General features: G+C 38.8%; 1 protein-coding gene across 1 annotated transcript in view; it reads right to left on the reverse strand.

Annotated features, from left to right (window-relative positions):
* The window catches only part of kcnh4b (potassium voltage-gated channel, subfamily H (eag-related), member 4b), a 41,983-nt gene extending 33,394 nt beyond the window's left edge, over positions 1–8,589 (reverse strand). The window contains exons 1-2 of the mRNA XM_052610778.1: positions 8,120–8,589; positions 4,302–4,535 (exon numbers count right to left, since the gene is read on the reverse strand). Coding sequence (XP_052466738.1) covers positions 4,302–4,535; positions 8,120–8,195 — 310 coding nt within the window. The 5' untranslated portion in view covers positions 8,196–8,589. The remainder of the gene's footprint in view (positions 1–4,301; positions 4,536–8,119) is intronic.
* Positions 8,590–17,323: the final 8,734 nt, after the last annotated feature.

A 17,323-nucleotide genomic window follows, 5' to 3' on the forward strand; every position in this document is an offset into this window, starting at 1 on the left:
AGTCTGTCCGCAGCATGTGTCTTTCCCTTGGCAAGCCCCTTGCCAGCTCTGTCATTGAAACTTCCACCCTGCGGGCTGGGTACCTCAGAGTTCTTATGTATCACCACCTTGGTAGATACCTGCCTTCTGTAAGTCCTCCCATGGGCATGCAGCCTGCTAGCATACGTCCAGCTGGAATATGCTACCCAGTGTAATCTGTGTGAGCTATAGACCCTCACTCGTGCTGGCCTCACGACAGGGTGCTATCACTCACACGGGTCACTGGAAGACAGCCATGTGGTGTTTTGTAAGGGAACCCATTCATAATGTCGAACGTGACCGACTGAAAGGGAACGTCTTGGTTACGTATGTAGCCCTTGTTCCCTGTTCCACATTGCTGTTCCGCTGAACGGCCGGGTCACTGGCTCGGCTCCTCAGCGAAGACTTGAATGCGAGTCGCTCGCATTGCTCCTTATATACCCGCTCTGCGGGGCAGAGCTCGCGATGCAAATCCCGCAGACCAAGGTACTTTGTGTACCATTGGCTCGTTTTGTACCACTCTAAAGGCGGGCGTACACGGTGCGATTTTTTTTATGTTGTATGAGTTCGCATGCGATTTTTTTCAATCGTGTGGAAATCGCGTATTCTCGTATGGTCGCGGCTCGTATCATTTGTGATGAATTACGAGCCGAGCAGAGTAGCTTACGAGCACTTCCCGACCTCCCGATCATTTTTAAACATGTCTAAAAAGTTGTCAGGAACAGCGAGCGCAGTAGCAACGTATTCCAATGCCTTTTTAGTTCTCTCTCGCTCTCTCTCTCACACACGCATGTGTAGTTTATAGGGACTCACTCTCCATAAACGTAACGGTATTTTATACTGTATATCCCCATACACTACCTCTATCCATCACAGAAAATGCATGTTTAAAATTTCTATTAAACACCGTATAGTATTTTTTAAAGCCATTTGGTTTACGAGGGCACAGTAATTGTCCTCACAAACCATGTTTACATTTTAATACCTATTTCAGATATTTATAAACCATATATACAAGAACACACACAAAAGGTAACCAAACGTCCCGGTTTCCTATTGCTGAAAAATAACCTGTACGTGTAGGAAACGGCTTGTATCAATATTTTATATGCAGTTATGAGAGAGGGAGAGCAGTTATATTAGGCGCGTTCGACTTGAAGCACCGCTGCACGCACAGAATGATCACCTGTATGACATCAAAGTACCGCGAGAGCGATTCGAATGCAGTGGATGTGTGCTCTCTATCGCTCTCGCGGTACTTTAATGTCATACAGTGATCCTTCTGTGCGTGCAGCGGTGCTTCAAGTCGAACGCATCTATCAACTTCGTGCGATTGCTTCTGTAAATTCGCTGGTTGTAAAATCGTGTCGTGTATCATCTCGTCCGTACGATTTTCAGATAAACTCACTCGTGCCGTGTGCATGGACATACGATCTTCCGACCATCCAAATTCGCACCGTGTACGCCCACCTTAACTTTGTTTGGGAGGTAGACAGACTCTGTCAGTTTAAATCTATATTAAAGACCCATCTCTTCAAAATGGCTTACACATAACACACTAACACATTTCTAATATTCAAATCCATTAAAGGATTTTTAGGTTGCATTAATTAGGAAAACTGGAACCAGGAACACTTCCCATAATGCACGATCATCATTTGAAGAATGGCATCTATGATAATATTAGTCTGCTTCTCTCTTATTCCAAGGTCACCGTACCCACCCGATCCAGTCTGTATCCAGGGTCACTGCAGTCACGGGGATCCAATCGATCCACAGACAGATCCACAGTAAAGACCTTATCTCCTAGACGGCCACTAGGGACAAGACCACAGGAAACAGATGATTGTTCTGCACAATGTGACTTTGCTGCAGCCTGGAACTGAACTGCTGGTTTCGTCTGGTCAGAGGAACTAGCCCCCCGACTGAACCATGGTTTCTCCCAAGTTTTTACTCCATTCTGTCACCGATGAAGTTTTGGCTCCTTCCAGCTGTCGCCTCTGGCTTGCTTAGCTGGGGACACTTCATTTCCAGCAATTTCGTCGGCTTGGTTGCACAGATACTATTTAAACTAAACTGAGCTGGATGATGACATCACTGAATTCAATGATGAACTGCCTTTTTACATTATTGGCACACTATTTTCCTATTTAATGCTGTTCAGTTGCTTTGTTACAATCTGTATTGTTAAAAGTGCTATATAAATAAAGGTGACTTGACTTGACTTGAATATTAGAGATAACTGATTTTGGAGGGCTAGCAATTTCTTTTCTTTTTTTAATACAAAACAAAAAAACAAAAAAAAAGATTTTAATTTTTGGACCAAAACACTTCCAAACATGAGCTGTTAGAATATAATGTGCTCAAAATCACAGCAGTGACATACAGGTGCTGGTCATATAATTAGAATATCATCAAAAAGTTGATTTATTTCTCTAATTCCATTCAAAAAGTGAAACTTGTATATTATATTCATTCATTACACACAGACTGGTATATTTCAAATGTTTATTCCTTTTAATTTTGAAATTCAAAGTATCTCAGAAAATAAGAATATAACTTAAGACCAATACAGAGAAAGGATTTTTAGAAATCTTGGCCAAAAAGTATGAAAATGAAAAGTATGAGCATGTACTGTACAGCACTCAATGCTTAGTTGGGGCTCCTTTTGCCTGAATTACTGCAGCAATGCAGCGTGGCATGGAGTCGATCAGTCTGTGGCACTGCTCTGGTGTTATGAGAGCCCAGGTTGCTTTGATAGTGGCCTTCAGCTCTTCTGCATTGTTCAGTCTGGCATATCGCATCTTCCTCTTCCCAATACCCCACATATTTTCTATGGGGTTAAGGTCAGGCGAGTTTGCTAGCCAATAAAAAACAGGGATACCATGGTCCTTAAACCAGGTACTGGTAGCTTTGGCACTGTGTGCAGGTGCCAGGTCCTGTTGGAAAATGAAATCTGCATCTCCGTAAAGTTGGTCAGCAGCAAGAAGCATGAAGTATTCTAAAACTTCCTGGTATACGGCTGCGTTGACCTTGGACCTCAGAAAACACAGTGGACCAACACCAGCAGATGACATGACACCGCAAACCATCACTGACTGTGGAAACTTTACAGTGGACCTCAAGCAACGTGGATTGTGTGCCTCTCCGCTCTTCCTCCAGACTCTGAGACCCTGATATCCGAAGGAAATGCTAAATTTACTTTCATCAGAGAACATAACTTTGGACCACTCAGCAGCAGTCCAGTCCTTTTTGAAGCGAGACGCTTTCTAACGCTGTCTGTTCTTCAAGAGTGACTTGACACCAGGAATGCGACAGCTGAAACCCATGTCTTGCATACATCTGTGCGTAGTGGTTCTCGAAGCAATGATTCCAGCTGCAGTCCACTTTTTGTGAATCTCGCCCACATTTTTGAATAGGTTTTGTTTTACAATCCTCTCTAGGGTGCGGTTATCCCTATTGCTCGTACACTTCTTTTCTACCACATCTTTTCCTTCCCTTCGCCTCTCTATTAATGTGCTTGGACACAGAGCTCTGTGACCTTTTGTGTCTTGCCCTCCTTGTGCAAGGTGACAATGGTCATCATTTGGACAACTGTCAAGGCAGCAGTCCTGCCCATGATTGTATAGCCTACAGAACTACACTGAGAGACCATTTAAAGGCTTTAGAGGTGTTTTGAGTTAATTAGCTGATAAGAGTGTGGCACCAGGTGTCTTCAATATTGAACCTTTTCACAATATTCAAATTTTCTGAGATACTGAATTTGGGATTTTCCCTAGTTGTCAGTTATAAACATCAAAATTAAAAGAAATAAAAATTTGAAATATATCACTCTGTGTGTAATGAATGAATATAATATACAAGTTTCACTTTCTGAATGGAATTGGTGAAATAAATCAACATTTTGATGATATTCTAATTATATGACCAGAGGTAGTATATGAGGTAGGGCAGTGGTTCCCAATTCCATTCGATCCCCCAACCCAGCCCTAGGCACTGCACATTTTGTATGTCCCTCTTACCCTTCACACCTCATTTAGATCATGAATTAGAAAAAGCACTTATTTGTGTCAGATAAAACTGTGCAGAACAGTAGGGCAGTTTTGAGAACTGAGAGCCACTGATGTAAGGGTATTAATTTCTAGGAAATTCCTCACAGTATACACCATAATTTTTTGGGGGGCCACTGTATTAAATTGGCTGTTAAAGCTGTCCACTTTTCTCAGCTGCTTGCAGTACAAGTAATGTATGATAAAAGTCTTAGAGTAGTAGAGTATTATTACCATTCTTCTTGTAGAACTGCACCTCAGCCTGGTACTCTTCCTTGCTCTCCAGTGCTTTCTCCACACTCTGAGTTACCTGCTCACTCGTGCCTGAACCATATAGGAAATTACATCTGCAGTTCTTCTGCATCACCTCTGTTCGTCCAAACCCCGTCAACTCACAGAATCCATCGGAACAATACACAATGGGATAGCCACGGTAACCCTGAGCATTCCCAAGGAGGAAGTTGCTGTCTGTGGGACAGAAGACGGATCAGAATTATTAATATTGTGAAAGAAATTCTAAAACCAGTTGTAAGTTGTAAGTAAGTGTTTTGTGCAGTATTGTTGCTGTACTGATTCATAATTTCCAAATCAATGCCCACACTTTGCAGTTTCAAAACATGTCTCATGACGTATTTGCGGTTTTGGTTTAATAATTGCAGTGCACAGTGAAATATACTGTAAATTGCTTCATTTTGTACACTTTAAAAAATGCTGGGTTATTTCAACCCACCTTGGGGTCAAATGTGGACTAACCCAACCAATGGGTTAAATTTTTAGTTGGGTTGAAATAAACCAGCATTTTTTTGAGTGATACTTTAATAAAAAATATATTTTCTATATACAAAATACATTGCACCAAAGATGAAGTATGTGGTAACTTATAGCTACCCTAATCCAAAATAATTTAGGGGTGTTATAGAATTCTACTGGATTTCTTTGGTACATAGGTTCTTCAGTATGAAGAGTCAAGTGGACAGTCAACAGAGACAAGTTCTAGCTTCTTTTCTCTGACATAATAGTTTAGCTTGTCAGGTGATAACATATGAGATTAGAAGACACCAGTAAAGATTTGTTGAATCACCTTCTCTTTGTGAAAGGACAGCTTGAAACATATATCTGATGCATTCACTTTGAAAATGAAAAGTTTAGTAGGGTCTGGTATAAGGGTAGGGACACAAACTGGACGTGGTTTACAATCCTGGTTTTAAGGGCCCACATTTCTAAAAAACTCAGTTCATGGAGCGCTCTCCTAACGAACCAGAATTGAAAATCCAAGTTGCTGTTGTATGTGTTTAACTTGTGTTCACACTTTGAGTAGAAACATAATTTGTCTACTGTAGTTTACATTGTTGCCATTCGGTTGTTTACAGACAGTGACTGATTACCAAGTAGTCCTTACTTATTAAAAAAACTTCACAGAATGCTGCAATCCCTAGAAAGCTTAGCCTTGATCCCTCAAACTGCAGTGGCCCAATCTCTCGACTTTGAAGTGAGTAGGGAAATGATGAATGCAAACTTCAAGGTAATGACATCTCAGATGAGAAGTAGGCAGTTGGGCTGTCATCATGTTGGGAGATTGAGTAGATGTGTTGTATACAGTACATTTCCTTCATTTCCCCTTCCAGAAATTTAGCAGCTGTTGTTGTCCTTCTTCTTCTCAACAGATCTTCTTCATTTAGTGGCAGATTGAGCACTGCTTTCATCAGTAGGGTGTCTGCAGCAGGGCAAATGAGTGATGAAGGTTTGCTAAAATTATTATTCACATCTGTCCTGCCTTCAGTGCCTTGACATTTGGGGATCACTCAATCTTTTTAAATATATACATTTGTATATATTTAAATGGATACAAAGTGGGCCAGCAATATTTGTCCACCTTACAAGAAATATATATACGTATATATAAGTATTCTTTGCATTAAGGACAGTCAAAATAATATTTGTTTAGATATTAGTGAGCAACCTTAGTTAAAAATGAAAATCTGAATGTTAAAGGGCTTACTACCTTTCATCATGAGGGAGTCGTTTGATGTCTAGTCATAATCACTAGGGTCATATTGCATCAACCAAAATTATTTTCTAGTAAAACTGTGTGACAACTAGCCCTGATACATGTTATATGGGCTTACAAAATGAAATGTTATAAAGAATATAAGTACAATTATCAGCATTTAACTGTAATCAGTCATAGTAAATCATGTTTTCTGCATAGATATTCCAAAGTTCTTTCAGTAAATCACCCGCTGGTACCAAAAGCTCAGTTTCATCACTGCGACTACTGCACAAGAAAGCTTATCACTGCAACTACTGCACAGGAAAGCTGGTCTCTACGGCAACAAGAGGGCAGCTATTTTGGGTCGTGAGTACTGTACACTGGTGCTCTGTTACCCAGAAGCATCTGCGAGGAAGGATCTTGTCTCTCAGAGGAGAAGTTAACATCACTGCATTTGTGATGTGGTTACTCATACTCAGAATTAGTGCTTTGCATTTAACCCATCCTAAGGGCGCACACACAGCAGTGAACACACACGTGGAGCAGTAGGTAGCCATGTATGCTGCAGCACCCAGGGAGCAGTTGGGGTTCTGTGCTTTGCTCAAGGGCACATCAGTCATGGTATTGAAGGCAGGAGAGAGCACTGTACATTCACCCCCCCCCCCCCCCCCCAAACCCTGTCAGCATGAGAGTCAAACCTGCAACCTTTGTGTGTGTGTGTGTGTATGTGTACACACACACACACAAACAAACAAAAACACAAACACACACACGCACACACACACACACAGATGGGAGGTCTGTATTCTAGTTTTTGTATTTGTATGGCTACCTTTGTTTTGTGTATTAGTATGAATTGTGTATTAGTATGAATTTCTGGAGATTCGTGTCATGTTGAATTGTGTGAAACTGTGTTTTGCTTGATGATTTTATTTTAGTACGTGTTGTGACGCTAAAGTCATTAGATATTTCAATGGAATATAGTGCAATTCAGTTTTTGGTTTTATTATTATGAGTGAGAATTATAAGTGGTTAACCAGCCTTTAAACCACAGTGGCTTGTGAAGGTTTTTGTTATGTCAAGGTAAAAGGATTACATGAACACAAACAGCTTTGTCACTTTGTCACTTTTCCCATGACACACACACACACACACACACTTACAGTATGCCATGAGAGCACTATTGCTACAACAAAACAAGACATTTATCTCCCATGATAAAACAGGAACAAACTCACAAGTGTATGTGGTGTCTGTGCACTACATGTATTAACCTGCAGGACAGGATACAGCACACATATACATATTTACATTGTACAGTAATCAGTATAATGTATAATAGTAGTACAGAAATACAGTACAGATGTAGACGTACCCTAACATTGTTGATTAATTTATGACAACTATTTAACACAGTTCATTATTTTAACTTTGAAGATTATGAAATACTTTAATTTAGCTCTAGAATAAACAGTAAAATCACTAATTGATCCAGCGATCCCACAAACTTGTAAAAATGTAATCAATATATTTTAACAGAAAATGCTACAAGTAAATTTATTTATTGTTTGGTTAGCTGTAAGTTAATAAATATGGTGAAAATATGGTTCATATGCAATCTCTTGGGACAGAAATCATGACCGTGGTATTGTTAGCATCATGCTGTATGAGCTTATTTATGAAATATTTATGAATGAATTTTCAATGCACATATCAGGTAAGTGACATTTTAAAGCGCACAGTCTCATCAGATGTACTTAATGTGCTTTCACACTACCATGGTAGTATCAAACCCAGATGTGTTATAATTCATGTAGCTGCTATAAACATGTCTATAGTATTGTTTAGCAAGACTCTATTACAAAAGAAAGTTTGTTCAAGACAGAGTTTTCAAGGAATTTGTTTGAGACTAGCCATTATTTTTGTGCATACATTAAGTGCTGGTGATTCTACAGAAAGGAAAAAAACTTCACCTTCAGGCTACCTTGAAAACTGCACATTTTTATCTTAAGAGTTCTTTCTCATGTGGATTTGGTGTGTGTGCATTTGTGCCAGTACTTACGAGTGCCATCGAAACGAGTAGAAATAGTGTCCAGGAAGGTGTTCTGGGGTGCCAGCAGCCCCTTCATCACTGGCATGATGCCAGGTTTCCAGAGTCAGCAGATGTTTAGGGAAAAGCCTGTATGAACCATCAATCCTCACTACATCCCAGTGAAAAGGTGGCCAGGCAAAATGTGAGGAGCATGTATTCTAAAAGAGTAAACGTCCCCCAAAAGATGATTCCTCACTGTATACTTCCTCAGCCGGTGGATGTATATCGACGAAACAAACAAATTCCCTTCCTTGTCAGTGCATACAGTGAAACCAGCTTCCACTCTTTTGTATTTTCTGATAAGTCTGTCTCAGCTATGTACACCTTCATGATAGAGGAGAAACCTCAGGATGTGCAGAATGGCAGGATTTGTTGTTGTTCTGTAACACGCTGTGGCAGAGCAACAGAGACAGTTACATTTGTCTTCACCCCTCCTACCCTGGCTCTTTCTCTCTTTATCCACACCCATTATTCATTCCCTCCAGTTCTTATCAGCCAATGAGAGTACACACACACACACACACATTCTTGAAAGAAATCAGTTACACATATGCATGTTCACATATACTCGCACTCTCAGAAAAAAGGTATAAAAGTTGTCACTATTTATAAATGCATGAATTATCATTTATAGATTTGACATTGCGAGCATGGATTATGATGGAAAAACACAGTTTTACAAATGTTAGAAATGTAGCTTTCAAATGCCAAATTGCTTTAAAATAACCCACCCAGGTTCTTGACTGATGACAAAATCTTGGCCGACATGCATCACGTGTTCAGCAGAGTTCTGGGTTATTATGTGTGGATGAAGGTTTTTGGTCCTATAATTAAAACCTCAACAAAAAAAATAAAAATAATAATAATAATAATAAAAATAATATATATATATATATATATATATATATATATATATATATGGACAAACCCAGCAGTTGGTGTACATAACAGTGTAGTCATCAAAATTTCTACCTAACTATCCATCTATCTATCTATCTATGAAATATGCTTTCCATTCGTTTTGTGAAATGGTGTGTTTTGCTGAGCCCTCAAAGAAATACAGAGCTGAATATCATCTGTGTAACCATGAAAACTAACTATATATTTTTTATGATATCTCCCAAGTGTAGCATGTATGCATTGAAAAGCAATGGTCCTAGTACTGAAACCTTGTGGTACTCCATACTGAACTGAGTATTAATAACAGCCATCTTGAAAGTTTTTGGGTATGATGAATAATATTAAAATCAGGGGGCCCTATCTTGCACCCAGCGCAATTGACTTTGTACACCGACGCATGTGTCATTCCTATTTTGCACCCGCGCAAAGCGCGCTTTTTCCTCCACAGAAGCACGTCGCTAAACTAGTGAATGAACTTGCGCTCCCTGGGCGGTTCAGCGCAAAAAAGGAGGCGTGTTCCGGCGCAAACAATCCCTGGTGCTATTTTGCTGTTCCATTAAACAATTGCGCCACTGACCAGAAAAAACCTAGTCTAAAGTCAGTGGCGCGTTGCGCGTTGTTCATTATGCTATTTTAAGGGCGCAAGCTTGACCATAATGTATAGCGTGCACAACGCGCATACACTTTGCTCATGTAATTTACACAGATGCAACAGTTATTTTTGCAAATCATAAATTGTTACACTAAAAAAATATGAACACATGAGATGACGGAAATCATTGTGAAATCTTGCTTACAAATTATTCAGGCTAATTGTAGTAATTAAGGATCAGACCTGTTTGCCCGATAGTGGCAAGACATATATGTATATAAGGACATCTGACAAATTTGTTTGTCCGTCAAGAACCAGGAAAAAAAAATCGATGAAACAATTGTGGCTATTTCCTCCCACGCCTGTTTAACCGACGCTATTTTGGGTGGGTTTCTCCCATCCCCATACAACACAACTTCTCTGTCTTTCACTGCTCTTACAAGAACATCAGTCTCCTCGGCTGTGAACCGCTCCTGGCGTGCGCCTGGTAAATACGCCATAATAATAGCCATCCATAATGGAACTTGCGCACCTGCTTTTAAAGGGAATGTTGGATGAAGTTCTGATTGGTTTATTTCACGTTACGCCCAAACCCCACCTATGAATAATGAAGCTACTTCAGACCAACCCATTTTAGATTTGCGCCGGGTGCAAGAGCCATTTATCCCGCCGGGAAAATAGCAACAGCGCCGAGACCCGCCCACAAAGTTACTTGCGCTTCGCGCTTTGACACTTGCGTTTCAGATCGTTAAAATAGGGCCCAGGGTCTGTGTCTTCCAGAAACATCTCTCTTTTTTTTCAGCTTGCTAGGTATGGTCTTATATACATGTTGTTGATTTATATTATTGAATCTGTTATAATGGATTATTGTTCCATGAAGCCATGGGGGACGTGTAAATTCATCCCAATCACTTTTTTTTCAGGTAACGTCCTGCTTCAAATGAAATAGCTTTTGGTAACACATTATAATAACTTTCATGAAAACAATTAATTAACAAACATTACATAATGTTGAACTAATCGTAACTTAATATGTATTCACATATACGAAATATTAGATAATGTGCTTGTTAATGTTAACTAATAAACTTATTAAACCTTACCAAATGATTAACAGATCATTATTTAATGTAAACTGAAATGCTTACAAATGTCATTAAAGTTTCAATTCATATGATCATGCATTAAAAAAATTCTAATTCCTTTGTTTTTGTTCTGTTTTATTATTAGACAGACTTCTATCCATATTAGACAGAACAGTTAAACAAAATAATTAAAATGTATACAAAAGTTTTATAACCAATGTTTTTATATCGCTAGTAATAGAAAAGCAAACATTATAATACTTTCTCGTTTGCGGTCAGCATTCAGCAAATACGCATTTATATAATTTAAACAAATATTAATTTACTAATGAACATCTAATTTCAAAAACCTTGCAAACATAGTCAAATCAAGCAGTGAGATCTTATGAAGTGTGCATTTGTATCTTGCGTGATCACGTGTTCTCTGTGTGATGGTCGGTCTGTGTGAAATGAATACTAACAGGAGGAGAGTTCAGTTTCACTGAAAGATGCACGATCGACAAACTTTAAACTCATGATTTCAAATTATGCTGCGTTTCAGGCTTTTACCCAATGTCATATTCATGTAATTTTTACTGTGTGCTGTATGTACAATGAGTGTTACCTTGGCTTTACTTACTAACTAAACTAAACTTACTAAAAACTACTAACTACTTACTAAAAAAATTTATTCCCAATCAGGGGTGCCTTAAGATATCCAGAGGCCCCTGGGCTACAGCATTACAGTAGGCCCCCACCCCCGTAGATTATTATTTTCTTTTTTTGATTATGAGCTCCCCATACCCCAGATTTTAGTTGTTATGAGCATTCTTTGCTCATTAGCAAAATAACAGTTTTTTTTTGTCCACACACACACATGGTAAAGTTTCAGGAATGACATCTGCATATTTATGCAGGATTCGCTCTTGAAGTAGCAGTGTTTGACATGGTGAAAACCATAGCAATAGATGGGACAAAATATGTGAAAATGTGCATTAAGACTAGAGCACCCTCACTAATTTCAGAAGCATCCAATAAGCATTAATCCCAAATGATTTAATCTGTTAACTTTTTAATGTGTCTGACACTCCCTCTGAGTTAAGACAAACCTATATCCCAGAGTAATTCATTTACTCAAACAGTACACTGACTCATCTGCTCTGAAGAGAGAACTGAAGATGAACACTGAGTCGAGCCAGATAATGAACGAAAGATTGACTCATTTTCGAGTCAAGAACTGGTTGCAACTGTTTTTTTTTTAGAGCATTTTTTTTTTTTTTTTATAAATGATGGATGTCTAAAATATAAAAATAAAGAGGAGCCATAAACAGCCCCAAGGCCTGGCCCATACCTGAACAATGAATGCAAAACTCTAGCACGTTAACACAGAGGCACGCACATGGTCTAAATCCAGACTGGAAATCTAATGCAATTGTTCTAATGCAGAGGGAACTAGAGGCTGGGAGTATCGGAATTTTACAGTTATCTCGTTGTGACCTAATCATCAATGCTGGAGCGGAGACCTCCATCCTTCTTCTTCATGAAGTAGAAGCCCACTGAAGCTGGGTAGGTAGAGGGCTGAATGAAGCCCTTAGCCAGTTCTTCTTTGATATACTCATCCATGGCCTTGCATTCGGGTTGTGACAGAGGGTATATACGGCCCTTAGGAGCGACGGTCAATGGCACAGTCAGAAGGTCTATGCGGGGGTAATTCTGAGGCCTTGGTCTTGCTAAAAGCCTCACATAGATCCTGGTAGAAAGGAGGCAGCCTGGGAATGTCTGTCTCCCAAATGGAAACTGTTCATAGAGGCAGTGGGGTGATAGCAGAAATACAGTGGGGAAAACAGACCTGATTCCAATGGATTATCTGAGCATCATGCCAAAAGATAGTGAGGTCGTGTTTGCACAGCCAGGGCAGTCCGAGGATGATGGGTGCATGAGACATTGAGATGATGTAGAATTGGATCATTTCTTGATCTTCATGTTGAGTGATGTGGTGATGGGAGTTATTTTCCCACTGCCCAGAGGTCATCCATCTACATTCGTGGCGGAGGGCGGGGTGATCGGAGGAGATTATCAATCTGAATCAATCCCACACTCCTTCCATCCCTTGAATGATCAAAGACTGATGAAATTGTTGGAAGCTTCAAATGATGGGAATGGTGAGCATCACTACTCCACACTGCCATCATCCACTCAAACGCCTGACCCCTGAGTAATGAATAGACAAAGGAAATCCTCAGTGGCGTAAAGGGCTGTTTGTTGATTGACAAAAATGGTACACTGAAGTAAAAACCCCTTGCACTGAGCTGGATCTCCGTCATATTTTTCTGGAAATGCTAAAGGGGGACTTATGCTGGAGTTGGGTGCTGTTGCCACCGTAACAGGGATGTTCCAATAATCCAATACGAAGTCAACAGTCCAAGGGGCAGGCAGCAAAGGATCGGTAATGAAGACAGGCAGGGTAATAACAAAAAATAGTCCAGAGATACAAGAAACACTCAGAAATGTTCACCAAGGCAAAACAAGACTTAGAAGAGAGCCTGAGCGTGGAACTGGCTCGTGGGAAATGTAGTGCAGAGAGAATTATCAAAACTCCGGTGATGGAGCCCTCTGATGGCCCAAAGAGGGAGTTTCGGAAATGCTATCTTTGACACTTTAACACCTGCAAACTATTTTTGGTATTTTTATGTATTTTCATGAAGATGCATGCCTTATCGGCTGCAGTCAGTTTCTCCTCTATATGTCATTTTTTTTAAGTACAATTTAAAGTTGTACAACTTTCTGTACTGTAAATGATATTCAGATTCAGCAATGGCACAGGAATAATTATTTCATAATGTCTCAGAAAGCAATGGTAAAGGAGCAATCAGTAACTTCAAATAGACCTGTTTTTCTTTTGAACTTTCTATTAATCACAGATTCCTGAAAACTCAAATTGTATTCACTGCTTTTAACACTGATAATAATATATTAGAATGATTTCTGAAGGATCATGTGACACTGAAGACTGGAGTAACGATGCTGAAATTTTTTACTGTATTTTGGATAAAATCAGTGCAGGCTTGGTGAACAGAAATTAATTTTGAACAGTAATGTACGTCCAACATAATAATTCTAGCATTTGAGACTTCTGGTCAGAAATTGTTTTTATCACTTAAGAAATATTGCTAAATTGAGGATGATTTTAACGGACCCTGATCTTGAGATGGTTATTCATGCTCTTATTTCTTCACGTTTAAATTATTGTAACTCTCTTTTTACTTTTCTTTAAAAAATCTGCTCTAAATAGTCTCCAAATGGTACAAAATGCTGCTGCAAGGCTTCTAACAGGATCTGGCAGACTGGCTCACATCAACCCTATTTTGTCCTCCCTACACTGGCTACCTATCAAATTTCGCATTAATTTTAAAATATTAGTTTTAACGTTTAGAGCTTTAAATGGTCAGGCCCCACAATACATCACTGATTTGCTATGGCCAAAGTCTTTTAATTGTCCCAAAGACTCGTTATAAAACCTGGGGAGATCTGTCCTTTGAGGCTGTAGCTCCCAGACTGTGGAACGCCTTGCCTTCATTCCTCCGTGTGGCTGATTCTGTTGAGTCCTTTAAAAGGCAACTCAAGACATTGTTATTTAAACAAGCTTTTAGTTGATTGGGCTTAAGTTTACTTTTTATTTGTTTTAATTTTATTTGAATATTAATGTGGTTGTACCTTGTAAAGCACTTTGTGATTGTATCTGTGAAAAGCGCTCTATAAATAAACTTTACTTACTTACTGAACTCAATGCTTGCCCTGTCAAGGCCAACAATGCTGCCTCTGAACTGTCTAGCTGTCCTGTTAGGACCACAAAGGCTGTTGCTAACCTCTCTGTTCTAGTCCCGACTGATTTATCGTGGTGGTTCCCTACAGCATCAGCTCCACTGAAGTGGTCATATGCTCCGCCCGGTCTTCCTGCTCTGCCAGCTCCGCCTTTGCTTCCTGCTTCACCAGCTCTGCCTCATTCTCCAGGTCCAGTTCCACAGTCTGACACTGCTCCGTGGTCCAGGCCCACCACTGCTCCTTAATCCAGGTCCTCTGCCATATCATGATCATGATCATGATCTCTTGTTCAACTTTGTGTTCAAGGACTTAAATGAATAAATGTATTTTCTGTTCCCATTGTTTCCATGTTCTTGCCCTGTGTTTAGTCCTTGCTCCCTTTGCCTGGCTTGTTACTTCCCGTTGTTACCCTTGTTAGTTGTCATAATGATTAATGTCTTTCTTTATTTGCAAAGAATTTGGGTTTTTGTGGAAAACATTCCAGGATTTTTCTCCATATGGCCTTCAGTGGTGGCCAACGAGCTAAAGGTCTAAATATCAGTTTCAATGCGGATTCAAAGAGAAACGATCTGTCATTTTCTTTAAAAAAAAGAAGATATACTTTTTAACCACAAATGGTCATCTTGCACCAGCTCGACTTCATCAATTATGCAGTCATTGTCATTACCAAAGCAGTATTTTGAAAAATGACCCCTGTGCTAGCCATCTTCTATGAGGAAGCGTCACAGCATGCATGCCCTGAAGGCATTGTGGATGGGGATACAAACATGTTGCAGGCACACAGAATAACCTATTGTGCATTTTAAAATGAGCAAAACATCAGTGGTTGCTTCTAATGTGAAATTATTACCCATATCTGACACTTCTAAGCAGCACCACACCAGTCATGTCGCGTGGCACACCATTTTGGCAGCGACTCGTGCTGTGTGAAGAGCGCTCACACTGCGGTTTATATTTCAACAAACTATTTTGCAGTCCTTACATTCAAAGAATGGACAATGTTTCACTAGGAAAAGTACAATTAAAATAATAATAAATATAGCCACTTCATCAAGTGTCCAGACACCAATGGCCCATGCAGACGATTAGGTGATACAGTTGTCATGTAGCTCTTCAAATATAAAGTGGTTTTACTGCAAGTCAACAATCTTGGACTCTCTACTAACATAAATATATATTTTTTAATAGTTTACAAGCATGCAATTCTCAAAAGGCACAAAAGAGGAATGAATATGTGTGCATTTATTTTATCTAACTAGAAGTTATTTAAGCTATATTATTTAGTTTAAGTTTCAGACTGATGGGAATGGTTTGAAAACAGGATTAGCTATAAAATAATTAGGGTGTTTTATGGATTCTGAAATGCCATGGCTGTCAAATTGAAAAATAATTTCTATTTTAAGATATTTCAGTCTGCTAGTAAAAAGTCACATACTCCATCCACTGGAAAAAGAAAAGTCTATAGCTGTTTCTTGTGGTGGAAAATTTAGTCTGGGTAATTTTTTTTTTTTTTTATCAGGGTTTTGTCTAATCACAGAAAGCAACTAGAATAACGCAACCATTAGAAATAGGGCACTGCTAAAAATAGCAGATACCTACTGTAAACTCATCAAGGTTTCTATGCAGCATAATTTTTTGCTGCATTGATTTGCAAACTACTGCAACTGTATTTATAATTCATCTGCAGCACTGTTTCCACTGTTCAGGAAACAAACACGAACAACAATATCTTAGAGAAGAAAAGTCTTCCAAACAGTGAACCACCTCAGTAAGAACTGACTTATTCAGAGATTTCATGATAGATTACAGTCTCTGATTGACCTGAAGCTGATTATTAGAGGAACACCTACCTGATTCTAACAAAATAATAATAATAATAATAATAATAATAAAATAAAGAGCTCCATTGCACATCCACTCTGGCCTGTGCATGTTTCACTTGTGACATGCACCTGCACCCAAAGCAGCATGTTATTAACATGATGTGTCTGTGGCTGAGGTAGAAAACACACAGACAGATAAACTGGTTTAAAACACACGTGCCACATTATTAGAAATAAACTATTTGTATGTTGGTTACAAAATCCAACATTTCTCCACAGATCACAGGTGACACAAGTCACCTTTATTTCTATAGTGCTTAAAAAAAATAATAATAATAAATAAATCTAATATTTAAGAGACTCATGTCTATAATATTTTCCCCCCTTGCTTGGTTAAGATGTACTCAGAAGATGACTTTGTATGGTAACTACTTCTAAAAATTAATACAAAATGTAAAAACATAAGTTTTTAAACACTGGTAGTATACTTTTTTTTTGTTTATTTTATTACAAATATTTACATTCTCTGACCAAGTTGAAAGTGTTTTTTTTTATTTTTTATTTTTCTAATATAATTTTCTAATATAATGGAAATGTAAACTGATATTACAGTAAAACAGGCTACTGTTGTCACGGTTGAAAATGCACTTGCATTGCACTTAAAAGTAATTGAAATAAGTTGAATTAATGAACAATGATCAATGCAAGGCAAGCACATAACATTGTAAAGTGATTAAATGGTCCATTTATAAATAATGTTTTTGCCTTGTCTGGGGGTTTTGTTAGACAAGTCAACTAGTCAGTTATAAAAATTTCCATTTAAATGTCAATTAAATTAATTGTGGCACATATGCCTTGTATATAACAGCCATTTTTCACAATCAAATGTTGTTAGATAATGTCACTCACTGTACAAAAGACTGTTTGACAAAATGATGTACTCTGTGGTTTGACCAAATGATGCACAAAAACA

Source organism: Carassius gibelio, chromosome A12 (genome assembly GCF_023724105.1).
Source record: "Carassius gibelio isolate Cgi1373 ecotype wild population from Czech Republic chromosome A12, carGib1.2-hapl.c, whole genome shotgun sequence".
NCBI classification, from domain to species: Eukaryota; Metazoa; Chordata; class Actinopteri; order Cypriniformes; family Cyprinidae; genus Carassius; species Carassius gibelio.